Source organism: Osmia bicornis, chromosome 4 (assembly GCF_907164935.1).
Source record: "Osmia bicornis bicornis chromosome 4, iOsmBic2.1, whole genome shotgun sequence".
In the NCBI taxonomy this organism is placed as follows: Eukaryota; Metazoa; Arthropoda; class Insecta; order Hymenoptera; family Megachilidae; genus Osmia; species Osmia bicornis.
Window position 1 is genome coordinate 9,789,235 of NC_060219.1, and position 15,838 is coordinate 9,805,072.

A 15,838-nucleotide genomic window follows, 5' to 3' on the forward strand; every position below is an offset into this window, starting at 1 on the left:
GTTACCGTATACAGGGTGTCCAAGCAATTGGGCCAAGTTATGGTTGTAAAATGGTATAAAATAGAAAAAATTAAATGGCGTCGAATGAAGCATCACTCATGACTCATGTCTCAGCACCGGAAATGGAGATGTTCTAAAAATTTCAAGGTCAATATCGTTTTTTTTTTAATGGAATTATATATTGTTTTAAACGTTAATCGGTCCCTAAAAACTTACCAACGAAATATTGGCTAAGGTTCTCCGAGGCCCGCTGTAATGAATCCAAATGTGACAGAGGTAAGAGTAAAATAAGAATCATAGGAACTACTAAAATTACTCGCTGACATTTATTTCTTTAATTCCATCCGCATTTGTGCGAGAAAAACATAAGTTGGGCAGTAGTTACACAATAATCGTTGGACGCAACAAAGACAAACGGCGTAAAAGTAAATTTTTTATTGTTCATAAACCTTAAAAACTAATCAATTTATATTTCTAATACTTTGTCGCGATAAAGAAACGATAGCTCCTCGTCTCCTGTGAACAGTGAATTAGCATCAACGAGCAAAAGCCATGAATTATTAAATAATAAGGAGAATAACGCATAAACAGTCGTTACTAATCAATTATCACTCGTATCTCCAGCAATTCTGAACTAGGACGCTCACTATAATTATGTATACATATATATGTATATATAATTATATATAAAATATATAGGGTAATATATAAAATATATAATTATATATTAAAAAATATATATTTTTATATATATCTTATCGCTTAACATAGTCGCAAGGAACCACGTACAGCACAGAGCATGGTAGACTTACTAAGGAAAATGGCGCTCTAGGGCAAAAAGGCTCCTATCCACCTGTAAACTTAAAAGTTTGAATTTAGAAATTTAAGTTTTGAAACCTATTATATTAATTTTTCTTTTTAGGGTTTTGATGGGATCTTCACCCTCTACATCCCCATCTTCCCTACGGAAGTCTATCATGCTCACTACTATACATAACACATTTACGATATAAATTGTATGTGTGCGTATGATCCTCTTTATTTACTGCGAAAATTTATCCAAACGATATACTATCACTATTTACTAATGCAGCTTACAAATCCGATGCATTATACATGCATACAAAGTAGGCACTTCTTTCTCCTTCGGTCAGTAAGTTTTTGTTCCCTCTCACTGACACGAATTTATCATTTAAAGGAATCATAGCCCTTAGGATACTCTTTTATATTTTTAAACATTTAATCAGAAAGATATGACGGTATCCGAAGGTACTAAGGCTAACTGCGGTATCTTTTTGATTTTTTATCCCTCCCCGGTGGATCCTGAAGAGACTGGATCCAGACTCTCCCCTTGATTAAGGTTAAATATCTAGGATATCTACGATAACTATAGAAGAAAAAAAAAATTAGAAGAAACGAGTAACAAGATGGGACAAATGGAACAATCTTAGAGAAAATATTATGCGAATATTAAAAAAGAAAAAAAAAGGAAAGCAGGGAGAAGGAAATATATAAACCAGTGTAAATGAAAGATTCTAAATTCTATTCAATCCTAAATAGGTACAAAATACAAGAATCACGATGATATGGAGTGTCCCGATTACTTGGCAGTCTTACTTTGAGCATGAATTCCACAAAAATATTAATGGCGGATAACTGAGGCGCGATACTACTCTAATTTCTTACCAGCTAAGCGTTTATTCTTGTCTTTTCGAATTTCAAATTTTTCTTTCATTCCTGCTCGTGAAACAGGGAATATGTTTGCCTAATAAGGACGGTTTCTAACAGTTCGGCAGTAAATCCAACTGACAGAGAAAAAGAAACTTACGTGTTCACAGAGTTTGCTTGTTTTTTTTTTCTCATTATTTGTTCCTTCGATATAGAATATTTGAAGGTGTTACAGAAAGAAAATTTCAGTATTTCTAAATTATTTTACTTGCTTGTCTTTTTCATCCGCTCGCACTCTCTCTCTCATTCTTTCCCTCTCTCTCTCACATATATATTTCATTCTATATATCCATCTTTCTCTCTCTAAATATAATACACAGGGAGCCTCAAAAACATCATACAACCCAAAAAAGGTAAACTTTCCATGTCAAAACAAATGTGAAACTATCATCTTTCAACTTTTTAATTACTCTTCACTTGTTTTGACACCAGGCAGCTATGGGTTTCGAGACTTTCTGTGACACCCTGTATATATTTATATATAATATAAATTTATATCTTCTATTTCATAAGACGGTCTACAATGTACAAGATGTGTACGTCCTACGTCTACAATATGAAAAATAACTGGTAAGACAATGAAATTACGATTCTTGGAGGACGACACGTTCGAAATCTCATGCGAAACGATAGTACAGGCGTACCAACCCTTCGCGGCAGGCTTGCCACCTTCATTCTTCTCTTGGAACTAAAACAATTGGGGAGTCCCATCGAAGGAACATCTTAACAAAGTTTGAATGTTTAAAAAGGAAGTGAAATGAAATGAAAAGGCAGAGAAAATGAACGTCGTCGCCCATTTTATATCACACAATCAGAGTCTCTCTACAAAGCCCTCCATGTATCAGAGGAGTTTATTTTTTCTTTAATACTAAGCTCTTTCTCTCACTCTCTCACGTACGTCTCCTCGTCGTTGCTTACAGATTTATCAAGAGATATCGATTAAGTAAATGCGAATCATTCTTTATAGTCGAGTAAAAATGGCGGCGTTAGAAAAATAAAAGGTAGCAATATATACTGCCTTCTTGTCTCCACTTAACCGATGATATCTCCAAATAAATCTTGCGCATTGTTGGCACTGTCGCTTCTCGTAAGCACCATCCAAATTGGATTTAGAAAAAAGAAAACCGAAAGAAAATGATTATTGGACGAACCCGAGGAAATTGCAAGACGAGGGAAAGGAAAGGGTCAAATACCAGAAATGCATGTATCTACGGTCACCGCATTGAAGCATACACTTGCGCAAGATGGCGCGATAGAAGGAATGAATTGTATAGTTCAACTAAAAAAAAATATATGTATCATCGATGTCTTTACGTCTACAATTTATGAAACATAAAAAAAAAATATGGAATGCAATCTCGGGTCGCAACGATGAACTGGGAAATGGCCCCTCAATTCATCGAATTAACTACGTTACACGGCTTTTAACTTGGTTAATCAAAATTAAAGATCGAGGAATAAACAAGTGAGAAAAAAAGGAATATTAATTATAATGGAAACTAAACGGGTTCTTTTCCCTGAAGCTTTAGGGCCAGTTCCGAGATGAGCTGTTGATACACCAACGGATCTATGTTCTTTCCAAGTTGATAAAGAACGAACCAGTCACCGATCTGGCAGTCTTTCGCGATCAATTCGATGTCTTCTTGTGGTGAAAGACGCGATCGAGCGCGTAGCAGGATTAGGCGAAGTTTTGGTCCAGCTACAACCGCAGCACGGTAGGCCAATGTTAGACCGCTTAACACGGACAGAATGATGAACCAGAACCATAGGAACACGTAAATCTTCTCGTTGACGATATTCAATGGCAGCACGCATAGACCGTCGAACTTCTGCACCGTGCCGGACGCACCATATTTGTGGAAGGTGCATTTGGTGACCTTCGGGAATACACGGGACATTGGGTCGATTCTCTCCTCCGGCTCCATTTCCGTGAACTTCACCACATCCGAACCGTAAGTTGTGAACTCCCCGTCTAGGAAGAAATCCATGAAGTAGATCTGGCCGACCACGTTAACGAAATTCAGCACCTCGCACAGGAAAAATCGGAATGCATAGAAGTTTTGCGTATGCCGGTTTGAGGTAAAATAGTCGACCAGCAACTTTCTCCTCTCTGTTTTGCATTCTTCGCTCATCACCGGACAATTAAGGTCCAAGACCAACATCTTGATCCTACCGCCCTCCCAGGTCTTCCACAGATAACGTGGCACGTAAAATAGTATCGCTTGGAAGAATAGCGTGAAACACACCCACTGATAGTATTTGTGGTACTTAATTTCATCGTCCCCTTCAACGTGGGATGCTACACCTGGCTGTACGATGTCTTTGCCGACGATGCCGGTACGATCGGGAATCGTAAACGTCGAATAAATCCAGCAATACGTGTCCATCACGTGAAGCGGTATTTCGTCTACGATGCAATCTATGGGATCTCCTATGTATTGTCTAGACGTGACCAATAATGAGAAAGCGATTAATATAATCACCGTCGCTTTGTAGTGCAGTCGGAACACATTGTTGTCGATGCACACGGAGTCGAGCTTGAGCAAGCCCTTTACGGAGCCGAATACGTCAAACATGATTGTTGTTGTTTGTTGTTTCTTCTTCGAATGGTGTTGTTCAAAGATTCACGATTTTTTACAATCGTAAATAATCGACTAATTGAATAATTGGACACTTGGAGATATTAATGCCCGCGCGACGTGACGCCGCGCGCCAAGAGGCGTCTCTAAGCTTGTACACACACACACACAGAAACACGCTTTAATAATTTTGTTCAGTAGTCTGTCCCTCGTGTTACCGTTTCTCACTACGAATTTCTTTTTCACCGAAAAAGACACGTGCGTTTCGTTCCGATCGTTCCGTGACCACTGCGCGCGTGAGCACAGCTCCACCGCCAGCAAAGCGTCACCGAGAGCGGTTCTGTCGTAATGGCTGCGTTCAGAAACGCTGTACGACACAAGCACGCGAGGACATGCCGTTCCACAAGCTGTTGCTCCCTTTTCTTCTCTTCTCTTTCTACCTTCCTTCGTCGGTAATTCTTTTCTTCTCTCTTTCGCTTTACGAAACGTTTTCTCTGTCCAGCAACGTCGATCCCACACAGCCTGCTCGGGGACGCAGAACTATATGTTTGCTTCTGCTGCACACTGAGATTCTATCCCCACTTTTACGACATGAGAAAACTCCTCTCTCTCTATCGTTCGTCCCTCTACTACAACCTAACCCCACTTTTCGTCTCTTTCAACCGCCGCGTCGGCTCTGGATCACAGGAAACTTAGGCTTGTTCGTATGAATTCGATCGAACTCGGTTAACATCGGTTCCAGTAAAGTCTCTACTGTTCGGTACACACGCGTAGTCAAAAAAAAGAGAGATTCGCATTTCTCTCATGCACAATATTGTACAAATTTAAGAAAAGTTGATTGACAATATTTGCACGTGTAAATTTACATTAAGGGTAATTCTGTCTTTTTCTAGATTTGCATTCTCTTGTATGTAATTACGGAAGTTGAACTAATGTCGCTTGGAACCGAATTGACAAACAGTTTGAATAGAATAGTTATCGAGATAGAACAATTATCCAGTAAATAGGTAACTATAGTTTACTTCTTTACCGGTAATCATAATTGTTACTGTACTTATCCAGCTTTCCGTCTTATGCCGCCAAATCTGTTGTATTATTTACTTTTTATCAGTCTTATCCGTATTGAACGAAATGTAGAACACATAATCGGTATATATTACACGAAACAGTTAACGATACTGTATAAATTATATGTTTCATATTACAAATACCAAGCTTTACATATCGTTTTGCGTGTGAAATTTTACACCGATCTAACGATAAGCTGATATTGCGGTGGACGACAATCATCGCTAATAAATAATTGCTACCTTTTAATTAGTCTCTATTGTTTAGAGACTTTAAAAAGAGACTTAAAAATTTAAAATTTGATAAATCTTATTTAATGTGAAATCAACAAAGAAATCATAGTTTCAGTTGAATTAGCATTTCTTAATAATTGATAGACCTTAGAATTCTACGAATTTATGAATACAATCCATTTGCCAACAAAGGCATCAGATTGCAAAGTAAATTGTCTGCAAGCACTCTTATCGTTACACATCTGCAATGTTACACGTGCTATTGCTATCAATTAAAAGAACTTATGATACTGCATTCTATTTAAGGCCTTCTACAAGATAATTTTACTGCATCGTGTTATGTGCGATCAAATGATGCAACTGTCAGAAAATAATTGGACTAGTATTGATGTTCCCAGAATAAAAGATTGAATCCAGAACATGGGAAAGTGCGTACAAAACATAGAAATCAATACTTTATTCTATAACTGTTTGTACCAATGATTGCGTATTGTTACGCCAGATTATACTGTATCGTAAATTGTAATCGAACACACGGTAATAATTTAAAACAGTTTATGTTTTATTATCTTTATTAGGTTAAGAAATGCTGTACTGATATATTTTAATTACATTCGTTAACTGCACGACTTGTAATAATAGATAAAATACTAAATCAAGGACGGTCCTGTGGCGCAACGGATAACGCGTCTGACTACGGATCAGAAGATTCCAGGTTCGAATCCTGGCAGGATCGAAGTTCTTTTTTACCCAAAATTTTCATAACTATTTAACAAAACAAAAAATGAAAGAAAGCCTCATTTACCATACTGTAATTTACAATTAACAGCAAACTTAAATGAAAATATTTTTTATATTTGTAGTACTTGAGTTACTTTTTACATGAGAAATTTCTTCACGGTACAGCTATGCATACTTTCAGCGATCGTTCACACTATTTCAAGGTAAGAATAGACAGGCAGGACCAAACAGGTTTGACAACGAAAATATGTTGCCCAGTGCAAATGTGCTGTCTCTCCATTCTTCCAGAGAATCATCAGAAACGTGATCTCCATCTTACTCCACTTGACGGGCACGTTGGTAAGAATATGTTGTCCCGTAACTTGTGCTGCATTAAGTCAAGTTCAAATATCTTGAGACTTATCAGATCGAAATACCTTCACGGAAATAGTTGGTTTCCTCCACATTCGAAAAGTACCAATCGCCCTTCGGCAATACTTTCTCTTACCGGTTACCAGCTAAAAGTTTAAATAGGCTGGGAAAGGAATGTGGACACGTAGGGAAACATTTATTGTAATTTTAGTGATGGGCTTCACACCTACGTTCCATAATACAGTATCAAATTGTAAGTTACCAATAGAATTGTACTATTAATAGCACGATTTAACGACGTGATCCTGAATTCCAGCGAAGACAATGCATATAAAAGGATACCTACTTAACGTCGTGGAAACTAATTGGAAATGAACGTAGTAGTTGGTAGGTCAAATAAATTAACCCAGTATGCACTGGAGAACCGGTTACAAAACATGTAAGCTGAGAAGGACCATCAAGGCGACCAGAAAAGATACTCAAATTTATTTTCCAGCTTTATGGAATTACCATATGAACTTATCGTCGCTTTATTCATTCTCTGCTGAATTATCATAAGCTCTTCTCTTTGCCAACATCTCGTGGGGATTTCTGAATTGAGTAATTATCGTGACCGTTTGTTGGTCAAGTAAATACAGAGTTCGACGACGGTAGAACAGTGGAGTCGTCAGTTCCACTGCTTGCATTTTATTATATATTACTCAGCTCTCTTGAGCAAAATATCCCTACAACCGACGAATTTTTGACTGGAAAAGGTTTCTCTTACCTGTGGTCTGTGGGTAGGCGTCGACGTGGCACGATACCCGATACATCAGCTGCTACGAATCTACCTGTGACTCCTCCACAGAGAATGGTGTGCATATTACGAAAGAGTGGGGCCAAAAGGAAAGACCGGTTTTTCTGGTTTTCAATCTCTTCGACCCTCGTACCCTATTCTTTGCTACCTTCTCCACGAATCTGGTATAGGATGTGTATATTTTAAACGCACACATATTTCTTACATATTTCACCCTTTGCGTCGCTACGCCGGACATGACTTCTGCCTTATTCACTTCTACTTTAATACATTGACCACATTGGGATATGTTCTCTCGCTTCGATTCTATTACAGGTTATAGTAATAACCTTTAAGCTAAATGGTGTACAGTTGCATTTATTTTTAAATTATTTACCTAATTAGTTTATTTTCTTATGTATTATACATGTCTTACACATTTGTAGTAATAAAACGTAATGAGAGGAGAACGAGCTATGGCCGTCTGATGGCAAAATGCCGTGCACGCGTCACCGGCAGATATTTTTTCGATTTACTCGAATTGCATACTGCTCCAACACTTACTCCCCATAGTTTCTTCTTCGGAAATGTCTACAGAATTCGGTACTGTATAGAGAATTCGCGCTAGATAAGGAACAAAAGTACATAATACGTAGGAAATGCGTGCATCGGCTGTTTTTAAAACTTTCATCGACATTTACATCTATTCAGAATCACGTAATATAATAACTATATACAGGGTGTTCGACAACAGGTGGGCAAAATTTTAAGGGGTGATTCTAGGGATCAAAATAAGACGAAAATCAAGAATAACGAATTTTGTTTTCAGTAATTGTTTTTCAGTAATTAACGTTTAAAAATTCGAGTAAAAAACGCCTGAAACCTGCAATCCGCCCAGCACCGACGAGTGAACGTCAGGTCAGCAGGGGTCGGTACAGTCATAACCAAGAATCGAAGCCGAATGCTGCAGTACCGAGAAACAGAATAGCACGAGGTAAGTTTCTACTATTCAACGATTCTTGGTTATGACTGTACCTTCCCCTGCTGACCTGACGTTCACTCGTCGGTGCTGGGCGGATTGCAGGTTTCAGGCGCTTTTTACTCGAATTTTTAAACGTTAATTACTGGAAAACAAAGCCGCAAACGCTATTTCGTTATTTTTGATTTTTGTCTTATTTTGATCCCTAGAATCACCCCTTAAAATTGTGCCCATCTGTTGTCGAACACTCTGAATATCAATATGTCCGGGAAACTCTCCTCTATCTTTTAAGACCTTCTATTGGAAAACAAAATTCCTGTTGAACGGTGTAATGTAAGCAAAACAATCTGCATACACACATTTGTATAATATAGATATGCTAAATATCTGCTGTTTCGCAACTATTTTAAAAATACAAAGTCATTGAATTAATAAGCAACATTATCGGTTCGATCTGTTGCGAAACAGTACAGACTGGTTATTAAAGTACATTGTGGCTAATAATCTCCCGTTTGTTGGTAATAAGTATAATAACAGTGGCGCGATCTGCAATCACCCAGTACTCTCAACTAGCATACGATGTAATGACTTAGAAGAAACTTAGAGAAGAACATATTGCAGTTGATACAGTTTGTAGCTATCCATCGTAAATTGTGTTTTTCAAAAAAGATTTTTGTCCGTCTGTAAATATTGTTAATCAAATTAAAATTTTAGTGATCCATCGATAGAGAAGAAAACATCTTTATTATTACAGCAACTGCTTGATTAGTGTTGAAAATTCTTTTTTTGAAATTCCATTTTTATACTTGCCGATCGAAGATGTCAATTTCCGTAAGTTTATATTGATTAATAATTTTATTGTTTTTACATAAGTATGATTTTTTTAGGAGCAGGAAGTTAATTACACTCCGAGTAAATGGAGCAAACGATTGGACCACGCGGAAGTATTAGCACACTATTACAAATTCGCCAAAGAAGGTATGAATTTTAAAAATTAAATTACCTTACGATCGTTTGAATTGATTTATTATTATAGTGACCGAAAATGCTCGTAAAACCTTGAAATGTGAACTGGATGTTGCGTACGGAACAACGGATCGAACTAAATATGACATATATGGAATCGATTTACCCAAAGGTACAAAACTGTTTGAATAATTTATTATCATTAACTTGACAGATTTATGATATTTTAGATGCTCCAATATTTGTGTTCATTCACGGAGGTTATTGGCAAGAAGGTAGTAAAGACATAGCAGCATTCGCAGCTCCTGTTTTAATTTGCAAAGGGATTAAAGTTATTACCGTTGGCTATGATCTATGTCCTAATGGTAAATTTATTTCCTTTTTTTTTTCTATTTATCTCTAAATAGAAATTTAAAGATAATATTCCAATTTATTTTCTTATTGTGTTTCAGTCAAACTTAGAGATATAATATCACAAATAAAAAAGGCGATTGAACAAATATTGAAATATGCTTTAACTCTTGGAAGTCGGTACGATATATATATATATATATATACGTATAAATCGACTGTATTTATATATGTATATAAGAAATAATATAAAATAATAACATTGAATAAATTCATACAGGGGCGTTTGGATATCTGGTCATAGTGCTGGTGCACATTTGGCTTCAAGCCTTTTATTTGATCCATTATGGATGGAAAAAATAACAAAAAGTGGATATTTAAATTTACTAAAAGGTGTCATTTTAATAGGCGGTGTATTTAATTTAAACCCTCTGATTAATACCACCATTAATGACAATTTGAAATTAACAAAGTAAGTATTGAAAAATCCTAATAAATTGTTTCCTAATAATCTGCTTTGTACATTTTAGAGATGAAATTGTGGAGTACAGCTTTACCACTTTAGATACTAAAAACAATAAACCAATTCAAGGGGTGAAAGTTATTGTGACTGTTGCAGAATGTGATTCACCAGGGCTCATCAATGAATCACGAGAATGTGCTCAGGTACTACTCTAGATAAATAAATAATGGGGTTTATCTATTCTGGATGATGTTCTACTGACAGAAATTTATGATTTTTATTTTTATTTTAGAAACTTATTACAATAGTGGATAACGTTCAATATATTTTTCTTCGAGATAACATCGATCATTTTGATATCGTGGAAAAATTTACAGATGAAGAATTTGTTTTGACAAAAATTATACTGAATACAGTAAAAGTTGGATAAGTACTCGGGCAGATCCATTGGATAACTACCCGGTTACCATCCCCGGGAAGCATTCAAGGGAATTCACCACCTAGGGGGATCTCCTTGAAGAATTGCGAAGCTGGACAAGCGAATAGTGTAACCTGATCTGAACTGGAATATCGATGAGACAATACTAATGCAATAACAAAAGTTTTTATTGATTCTCGAATTTCTTTCTCTTGCGCTCTCTGTCCTTTTTTAAGTTCAGCAATATTCAAACGCTCGGCCCGAGCCGTTTCTAAGAACCAAAAAAGCACTTCCGCTTCATAATGCCCGGTTTAGGTCCCAATTTTCGGGTAGTAATCCAACTTTTACTATAACATGGTTTAATAAATTAATAATATCAACAATTTGCATATAAGTAATAAAAATATTTAGCATACAAAAACCATAAATACGTTTTTATTCATACAAAAATTTATTCAATGTAACATGCTAATGTACTAATACAGTATTGGTAATTACAAATGGTTTATTTTGAAAAACTTGTTACATTTATCGTAAGTCAGTGGTCATCTGTCATTTGTTAATAACTTAACATAACAATGATCAAGATGAATTACCTTCAGTTTCTGTTTCTGTCATTTAGACTGTGACACAGATACATTTGTTTTTGACTGTTGCAAACTTTTTTCCTTTTGTTTGCCGAGTAAAAGTACAATTTGAGCGGCCTGAGGTACCTGTACGATAATATTCTTCTTTTTTGCTTGTGAACTGTTTCCCTGATTATTATCCTTCATTTCCCGATTAAAATTTTGATTTGGTGGTAGGCGTATAGTTGTGGTTCTGCTGCTGTTACCTACTATTTGGTACGAAGATGTAACAACTTCTTTTTGCAATTTAGCTTTATTATTAAAATCCATTGAGCTTTTAGAACCAATTCTCATATAATTGTTTGTGACATTTTGTACTTTAATTATATGTTTACCTGATGGTATTACTAACATTTTGCGTTTATCTTTCGTAGTAGGAAGTACCTTAGATTTACTTTGAATACTTGCTTGCTGATGAGCAGTAGAATTTTGTTTTGGTGATTCTTGTGTAAGATCTATAAGATCATTATTTTTATCTAGTTGGCCTACTTTTTCTTGAATGTCTTTCCATGTCCCAGGAAGTTTAGCAAAAGAACGTACTCGTAACAATGGTTTTTCCTCCTCCGATGGCGGTTCATTTATTAATTTTTCATTTATAATGTTAGAATCATCCTCTACAACACACAGATATAATAAACCTTAAATTCCACTGTTCATTCTTTCACGATTAATTCTTCTTTATTAATAGTACATTTGTACACTAACCTTTTGCTTTCTCAATAGGAATTTTATTATCTGGCCTAGATAATGTAGTTAACGGTATTAAACCAGGCGAAGTATTTAAATTATGTGGCACTGTATCAGACAATTGTGTTGTTTCATTTTCTTTTATTAACTGTGTGTGTTCAGATTTAGATATATTTTCATCAATATCAACTTGTTTTATTTTTAAGTTATTGTTACTAACATTGTCTTTTAATTTATTATTAGTTTTTGTTTGCTGTTTTTCGCGTATTTCTATAACATTATACTGAACTTCATTTACACTAGGTTTATTATTAATATCCATTTTACTTACAGATTGCTTACTTCCATCTATACCATTTTCATCCTCATCTGTACTAGCTTTATTATCATCATTATTCAAACTTGTACCATCCTCGCTAATGTTATCAGTTTCATTATTAATATCCATATCTTCATTTTCTGTGCAATCTTCTTCATTTTCTTCATTTTCCGATGATGTTTCAGAATCAATAGAATGATCGTTCTTCTCCTCTTGTTTCTTCACATACTCCTGAAATACATTTGCCAACCTCTTCTCACCCTCTTGTTTATTCTGCATCAATTTTTCCGCTAACTGTCGATCTTTTAAAGCGGGATCATCATCATCTTTGTTTTCAAAAAATAAAGAAAATGTATCCCAATAATCGTTACGTCTAGAACGTTGTAAATATTCTCCTAATTCGGTAAATGCTTTTTTCGCTATAACAAATATTAAATATAAACAGCGAAATTACAATTCAGTTATAATACATAAATTTCGGTTGTAATTTATAATCAGTTGTAACTCACCAATCTGTTGCTGCTTTTTATTATCCAAACCTAAATTATTCATTTCATTACATTTTGTAACACACTCTAAGATGTCCCGGTAATCTGGAAATATTAATGCATTCGTAAAAGCGCCAATTTTCTTCAATTTGCTTCTCTTTGACATTTTGGAATTGATGAAACTTGTAATAGCATGATCTACAGAAACAATTCCGGTTGTACTGAAGTGTTTTGGTCGTAAATATTGTCGTCCTGCATCAGCACTTTCTCCAATACATTCACAATATATTTGATGAAGTTCTACTATTCGATGTTTATACCTTTCCAATTTAATGTAGTTACTATTATTTTCCTGGTCAAAATCTACTTCCGATTCTTCCAGTAGTTTAATATACTTTTCACATTTTCTCATTGCTTTTAATATTACTCTAATTTTCCTTTGAGAATTATATTTTCCATCTCTTTTTACATCCTTATCATTTTTCTCACCTGCAGTAAGCATTTCTTCATCATCACTAACAGTATTATGTGACGTACTTGAACGCAATGTCTTAGCCGAACTGTTACCAGTATTCAATTTATTGATATCAGTAACACAATTTGCGCCATTTGTTAACAAAGCTGAATTTTTTTTACAATTGTTTTTCATTTCGTTCATTACCTCAGCAATATGTATATATAACTTGTTTTTGCTAAGCATAATATCATTTCTTTTTTCGTTTAACAAATTTATGAAAGTTTCAGAAGTAGCATACGTAGGATCCAAATGCTCATAACGTCTTTTTAATTTATTAACGACAGTTTTCATGTCCTCGGAACGGTCTTTTTGCAAACATAAACTTATGAACATGGGAAATATATCTTGTTCCTCTAGGAAAATAGATTTTTTTTCTTTTACAACTAACTTTGGTTTTAATAACGTTATATCCTCATCAGAGGATAACGTGTTATCCTTCTGTACAGTTGGTAATTCATCAGAATTTTTTGTTGCATCTCGTTTAGTAATACTATCCTCTGTGCACATAATCACTTTTGCTTGGTTCTCAAAACAAGCATCATTTTCGTCAATAACATCAGATATTTTCCTTTTCTTCTTATTAATTTTTGTAATTTCATTTCGACTCAAAGTACTTTTCTCTTTTATAGAAGAAGAATGCTCATGCTTTGTCTGTTTGATGACCGATGATTTTGTATTATTAGTTTTATTCTAAAACAATCAGGAAATTATAACTTTTTCAATTTTTTCGTGTTTGATTGGTAATACTTATAATATATGCAATACACATACATGTTCCATACTTTCATCATCATCTGATGAAATACAGATAATTTCACTTTCCATGTTTATTATATTGTTTTAATGAAATAATTAAATTAAAGTACAGCATATAATATCCTTTGACCAGCTCTCTGAAATTTGCCAGCAATTATTAATATAATGGAATATAATAATATTTTACTGCTAACATCAATTATTGAACCTCAGTGATGTCCAATGATATATTTATTTATATTCTATACGTCATTTTTCTTTCCTTTTAACCCTTTTGACCCTTTCTGTGTCAATGACAATACGTGCCACATGTATGCATTATTGTATGTTTTTTTATTTGACTATATACAACTATCTTTGATTGACAACTATGACAGTAAACAACATAGCAACGTGTAGGATAATCTTTAGCTAGGCAATAAAACAAAAAGGATAAAATCCAAACAGGAAAAACGCTGGTCGAAAGGGTTAAGATATATACTTACCAAATTTATTTTTTCTTAGATTAGTAACAGTTCATATTTGCTATTACACGCGTTTGGAAACTACCGGAATAAAGGATATCAATCAAATAATTTACATTTGTTATTTAATTCTGAAATATGGAAAATAATTTAGCTTTTATCGGCACAACAAGTAGACAAACGCTTCTATTAGTCACTACGTATGTCACCGTTTATAAACAGTTATCACAAGTCTTAAAAATTAACACTTAAATTTAAAACTAAACATTTAACTGATTTATTTCACCCGAACATTTAGAAAGATAAATTAAAACGAAATACTAAGCAAGAAGCTTCAAATAACGAATAATTCTTACAATTCGATTTACGAGTAACTATGATTAATTTCTAGGAATTTTATTGAACTAGTATCAATTTGACCAACTTGGTTGTCAGCAAACACATACATATACATATATACTTTCGATGACGCTCGGCGTCCCTCTAGGGAAAATGGCGGTCTAAATCCAATTTTTACATTGGAGATAGAAGAAAATGAAATAAAATTAAATGTGGGAGACTGATTCGTCTGATCAACATGGGAACAGTTTAGATGTAACAAATAAGCCAATTGAATTTAGACTACCATTTTCCTTAAAGGGACTCCGAGCCGCGATTTGCGGATCGCAACATTGTTGCTACACGCGCATTCCGAGAGTTAATTGTTTGCAACATCGTTGCTGAATGAGAAATCTGAGGTATCGGGCTTTATAGTATTATTGTCCAATGAAAAATCTGAGGTTTCGAGCCAGCAACTTTGTTGTCGTGTGAATAATCCGAGATTTAGGGAGTTGCAACATTGTATGAGCTCAGCTTCTGCTATAGTTGGTATTAGACAATTTAAAATATATACTAGAAAGAATTAACAATCATATTTCCCAACAAATTAAATGTAAAAATAGTTTACTTTGCTTTACAAATTCTGTTTATTTAAAAATTTTAACGCATAGTACGAACATAAATTCTTAAACTGTTAAAAAGCATTACAGTTGTATATACTAATATTACGTTATATTTTGAGAATGTTGAGATATGCAGCTACTTGTTTGGTTCGTTCAGATTAATTTACTGTAATGAATAAATACAATAACTTAAAGTATAGTTACCCGGACACATTTTTATGCCTTCAACGCGCCACCTGGAAGTCTAGTCTATACGCATAGTGGTTCTGTCGTTGCGTTACCGTTTACGGTGTTGGGTAATTGTAAATATGTCATTAACGCAGGTTATATCTCGTAAGGAACTTTAAAAAATGAGTTTATAAATTTTGAAGTGTTCTTTTTTTTATTA

General features: G+C 34.7%; 3 protein-coding genes and 1 non-coding gene across 9 annotated transcripts; 2 read left to right on the plus strand and 2 right to left on the minus strand.

Moving 5' to 3' along the window:
* Positions 1-304: 304 nt before the first annotated feature.
* Positions 305-4,892, minus strand: LOC114874716 (innexin inx2). The gene has a single exon (XM_029184267.2). It carries the CDS (start codon positions 4,302-4,304, stop codon positions 3,228-3,230), a length of 1,077 nt encoding a protein of 358 aa, XP_029040100.1. The 5' UTR covers positions 4,305-4,892; the 3' UTR covers positions 305-3,227.
* Positions 4,893-6,271: 1,379 nt separating this feature from the next.
* On the plus strand, positions 6,272-6,344 carry Trnar-acg. The gene has a single exon. It is a non-coding gene; the product is annotated as a tRNA-Arg (tRNA).
* Positions 6,345-8,957: 2,613 nt separating this feature from the next.
* On the plus strand, positions 8,958-10,846 carry LOC114874720 (kynurenine formamidase). Of its 3 annotated transcripts, none has more exons than XM_046285580.1 (9): positions 8,958-9,087; positions 9,169-9,285; positions 9,342-9,432; positions 9,491-9,592; positions 9,651-9,785; positions 9,873-9,951; positions 10,052-10,243; positions 10,302-10,437; positions 10,527-10,846. In XM_046285580.1, the coding sequence occupies exons 2-9, from the start codon at positions 9,274-9,276 to the stop codon at positions 10,662-10,664; spliced, it is 885 nt and encodes a 294-aa protein (XP_046141536.1). In that variant the 5' UTR covers positions 8,958-9,087; positions 9,169-9,273; the 3' UTR covers positions 10,665-10,846. The 3 variants fall into 3 exon arrangements, with proteins under 3 accessions (XP_046141536.1, XP_046141537.1, XP_029040115.2); XM_046285581.1 differs by having other exon boundaries at positions 8,958-9,083; XM_029184282.2 differs by having other exon boundaries at positions 8,958-9,285.
* Positions 10,847-10,906: 60 nt separating this feature from the next.
* On the minus strand, positions 10,907-15,740 carry LOC114874708 (uncharacterized protein MAL13P1.304-like). 4 transcript variants are annotated; one of them, XM_029184253.2, is made up of 6 exons: positions 14,531-14,914; positions 14,061-14,182; positions 12,794-13,979; positions 11,984-12,703; positions 11,249-11,892; positions 10,907-10,999 (listed from the first exon to the last, which is right to left on the minus strand). In XM_029184253.2, the coding sequence occupies exons 2-5, from the start codon at positions 14,112-14,114 to the stop codon at positions 11,267-11,269; spliced, it is 2,586 nt and encodes an 861-aa protein (XP_029040086.2). In that variant the 5' UTR covers positions 14,115-14,182; positions 14,531-14,914; the 3' UTR covers positions 10,907-10,999; positions 11,249-11,266. The 4 variants fall into 4 exon arrangements, with proteins under 4 accessions (XP_029040086.2, XP_029040083.2, XP_029040084.2 ...); XM_029184250.2 differs by lacking the exon at positions 10,907-10,999 and adding an exon at positions 14,254-14,456 and having other exon boundaries at positions 11,059-11,892; positions 14,531-14,913; XM_029184251.2 differs by lacking the exons at positions 10,907-10,999; positions 14,531-14,914 and adding an exon at positions 15,655-15,740 and having other exon boundaries at positions 11,059-11,892.
* Between the last annotated feature and the right edge of the window lie 98 nt (positions 15,741-15,838).

Bases quoted from the DNA above. Each gene is read 5' to 3' on its own strand.
- LOC114874708 (XM_029184253.2), bottom strand. From the start codon at position 14,114: ATGGAAAGTGAAATTATCTGTATTTCATCAGATGATGATGAAAGTATG. The intron at 13,980-14,060 runs GTATGTGTATTG...TGATTGTTTTAG, and splicing joins ATGATGAAAGTATGGAACAT to AATAAAACTAATAATACAAA. The intron at 12,704-12,793 runs GTGAGTTACAAC...TATTTGTTATAG, and splicing joins TAAAAAGCAGCAACAGATTG to CGAAAAAAGCATTTACCGAA.
- LOC114874720 (XM_029184282.2), top strand. The intron at 9,433-9,490 runs GTATGAATTTTA...TTATTATTATAG, and splicing joins TTACAAATTCGCCAAAGAAG to TGACCGAAAATGCTCGTAAA. The intron at 9,952-10,051 runs GTACGATATATA...AAATTCATACAG, and splicing joins GCTTTAACTCTTGGAAGTCG to GGGCGTTTGGATATCTGGTC.
- LOC114874716 (XM_029184267.2), bottom strand. From the start codon at position 4,304: ATGTTTGACGTATTCGGCTCCGTAAAGGGCTTGCTCAAGCTCGACTCC.